Source organism: Octopus bimaculoides, chromosome 20 (genome assembly GCF_001194135.2).
Source record: "Octopus bimaculoides isolate UCB-OBI-ISO-001 chromosome 20, ASM119413v2, whole genome shotgun sequence".
Classification (NCBI taxonomy): Eukaryota; Metazoa; Mollusca; class Cephalopoda; order Octopoda; family Octopodidae; genus Octopus; species Octopus bimaculoides.
Genome location: NC_069000.1, coordinates 33,947,274 through 33,951,015, shown reverse-complemented (window position 1 = coordinate 33,951,015; position 3,742 = coordinate 33,947,274). Strand labels below are relative to the sequence as shown.

The 3,742-nt window shown below is 34.1% G+C and overlaps 1 protein-coding gene across 5 annotated transcripts in view; it reads right to left on the bottom strand.

Moving 5' to 3' along the window:
* Positions 1-3,742, bottom strand: part of LOC106879369 (monocarboxylate transporter 9) — a 79,460-nt gene that overhangs the window by 26,021 nt on the left and 49,697 nt on the right. For all 5 annotated transcript variants that reach the window (XM_014928892.2, XM_052974999.1, XM_014928891.2 and 2 more), the window contains 2 exons: positions 2,547-2,837; positions 1,026-1,568 (listed from right to left, as the gene is read on the bottom strand). In XM_014928892.2, the coding sequence (XP_014784378.1) occupies positions 1,026-1,568; positions 2,547-2,837 (834 nt within the window). The remainder of the gene's footprint in view (positions 1-1,025; positions 1,569-2,546; positions 2,838-3,742) is intronic.

The window sequence follows — 3,742 nt, the reverse complement described above, 5'->3', positions numbered from 1 at the left end:
GTTTAGCATTCTGGCTTTTTTTCATTTTCCTATATATATATTATAATATTAGAGAATGTTAAAATCCAAACTTACAAGGATATTCAATTTAGTAATACCAAATTGAATTTTATAATAAAATATATATAAATAATTTAGATAAGAACCACCAAGATGCAATCCAAACGATGAAGGAGATCAGACACCATCAAGAAAAACATACTCTACAAAATACTAATTTAAAAATCTATAAAATCTATAAAATATTAGATTAAAAAATTTTATTAGTCTATAATTCACTTTCTTTTTTATAAACTTACTAAACTAATTAAATTTTTAATCAAATATTTTATAGATTTTATGGATCATAAACTTTTCTTTTAGATTTTATAGATTTTTAAATTAGTATTTTGTAGAGTACGTTTTTCTTGATGGTGTCTGATCTTCATTGTTTGGATTACATCTTTGTGGTTCTTCTCTCAATTATTAATATATATATATATATCTATCTATATATATCTATAAAAACTTACTACGCCAGTGTCTTAATGGTGGCAGCTGACGACGGATATGTTCTCTATGTGGCCTGTTTGTTTGTTGTACCTTGTTTATCATTTTGCCCATGTTCTTTTGCAACGTCATGTACCCAGATATGTATATATATGTACATGTAGATGAAGGTATGTACATACATGTACATATATATGCATATACTCATATATTGTTTATATATTTTATATATATATATATATATATCTTTTATCTTTTACTGACGCGTGGTACACCGTGCACCTGCACAGGTAATGTCGAATCGATGGGGAGGGGTGAGAGAGATAGAGAGATAGAGAGAAACAGTGTGCGCGTGCGTGTGTGGATACTCTCGTTGATCTCATCTGTCATGGAAAGCCTGCAAAGTCCAGGGCCCAACCATTCCATTCTTTCCTATACAATATCAAAGATATATATATATACACATATAACAGAAAGAGAAGACTTTAGCGGGGAGAAATAGCAACAAAACTGGAAGAAAGGAACAAGTGACTTACTTGATGCAAGAGTAAATGCTGTTAATAAGGCCACGAATACTTTATTCTTGAGGAGCGCGAAGTTGAAGACATGGCGCAATATGTTACCCTGGCAGCACCGGCTTCCTTCACTAAACGTGGACATGGCATCGTTGAACTGAAGTTTCTGGTTGCCGGATTTTTCACTTAGATCTGAATAGCGTCTATGGTCTAAAGTATCTTGTCTCAAAGTGGTAACACTGCCACTGTAATAGATGTCTTGTTTAATCAACGGATTGAAATGTGTTGTCGAAAGCCGCCGACGTGGTCCCGTGTGCTTAAGTTCCACTGATGTATTGATATCGTGTAGGCTCCTAATTTTGGATTTGTTAACGTCCATCACACTCAAACTGTTAGGTGTCAACCAACCAGAAATCCCGTGGCTCAGTTGATGGCAACTATGTGTATAACTAGATTTTATGTTGCTCACTGGCAAGTTGACAATTTTTATTTTAAAGTCAAGCAAATTGTTTTTTGTCGGCTCTTCCGCATCACTCATTACAGAATCAGAATCCTCGTTGTGGTCTGATGAAGGCGAAAAAAAAAGAGAGTTAATTAGTTTATATAAATAAATAGATAACTAAATTGTGTGTAATATTAACATTTGGCTAAATTTTAATTTTAACAATTAAATAAGCAATAATTTATTCATTGTCTTTCATTCGGATTGCTTCTATGAATTATTCTAAGCATTTCTACTTTCCTAAGTCAATAAATGTACAATTGTATATATTTACTTAGGGTTTCTTTGATCATTACTTCGGCAAGTATTGTGAAAAAATATACTTCACCGATGAGATCAGAATAAGATCGACACATATCCTGAGTTATCTCCCTTATTATAAAAATGGCAATAATAATAGTAATTAACTAACATCAGTTGTTTTCATCGTATATTTCTCTAGTTAGTTTTTTTATTGCTTGATATATCAAATATATATCACTAGCGTTGTTGTAATTTTCATTGTTTCCATACCCATTTTCCCTTTTTACCCGTTTTCCCTTTTTACCCGTTTTCCCTTTTTACCCGTTTTCCCTTTCTGTTTAATTCAGCTCTCAGACTTGCCTAGTATAGTAATACTGGAGGACTGTTTAAACAATATATTGTTTTGAACGGAGGTATTCAGTCGGTTACGACGACGAGTATTCTGGTTCGATCAATGGAACAGACTGCTCGTGAAACTAACGCACACCCTTAATGTAGTTCCCAGGAAGATTCAGCATGACACAGAATGTGACAATGCTGACCCATTAAAATACAAGTACTACTCATTTTTGCCAGCGGACTGGACTGGGGCAACGTGAAATAAAGCGACATAACGCACCACCGGAAATCGAACTCACGACCTTACGATCGTGATACACTTACCACTAAGTCACGCAACTCCACACTTTGCTTTGAATAATGTAAGAACTATATATATATATAGGCTAAAATTATTCTCTACATTTAATATTTAATTAAACATATTTATATATACATAATTAGAATTTCGTATTTACCATCTCCATTTGTGTATTCAGTCCGGAGAGATGACAAATCAGATCTCGATGACCAGCAAAGAGGTCTAAAAACAGACCCACACACAAGACAATTCAGCGCACAACCACCAAGGATGAGCACCGTACCTTTCCAACCATACATAGACAATAGCCATTCGGATAAGTATGGATAACAAAAGGTACCTAATCCAGCACCGCTTGATGCTAGACCTGTCGCCAATGCTCGTTTCTTCTCGAAATATAGACTCAAACATATATTCGATGTAATGAACACCATTCCAAAACCAATCCCTACAAGAAAAAACAAGTAAAAAAAAAAGCATGAATTTTTTTTTAGGTTTTACATTAAAAGTATTGCTAAGCAATATATATCAGTTATACTAATGGTGATGTTACATATAAATTATTACAAAATCTATAGTCTGAAGTATAGGCGTACTCTTCGTGACATGGAACTCGTTCTCTCTTGTTTAGTTTCTGGTCCTCGACAAATGTGTAGTGTGATTCACATTGGAGTGTTACTCACATTTCAAGGATGGGACTCAAACATCCTAAACTACAACTGATAAACAAATAAATGAATAGCTCTCTGTAGAAAGAAAAAGACATTGGTTAGGATAGGAGCTACTCTCACCAACTAACACATTGTGGCTCCATCGCAGTTGCCCATGATAGGCATTGGATAACTTACCATTTTGCTTTTTTTCTCAAGAAGAAATCGCCAAAGAATCGAACTAACTTCATAGCGTACAACAGCCCAGCACTTTGATTTTGTATAGTGCTGAAAATAAAGCAACATTCACGTATGCAGACCCCCCACAAAAAAAAAAACATACCCACACCACCGAGAAAACTTTACATAAAAAACAAAAAAACGCCTCGTGAAAATACAGAAAACATTATAAAACGCATTAGACAGAAGACACACTTCACGCAAAAAGACAACGTCGGTGGATCAGCAGAAAATTTGGCTCTGAATCCGTAAAAAGTCCCATCCATTCATACATACGTAATATAGAACTAGGAGGCTTTATAAAAATGTAAGATTTAGAAACTACACATCCAATCAAATGGTTCTCTAAAACACGATATCCAATAGAGGAAGTTGCCACTTCCACATATTCACTGAGAAAATTAAGAAATTGTATGAAACGAACACACATATTTCAAACTCTTCTTGAATAATATATATATAT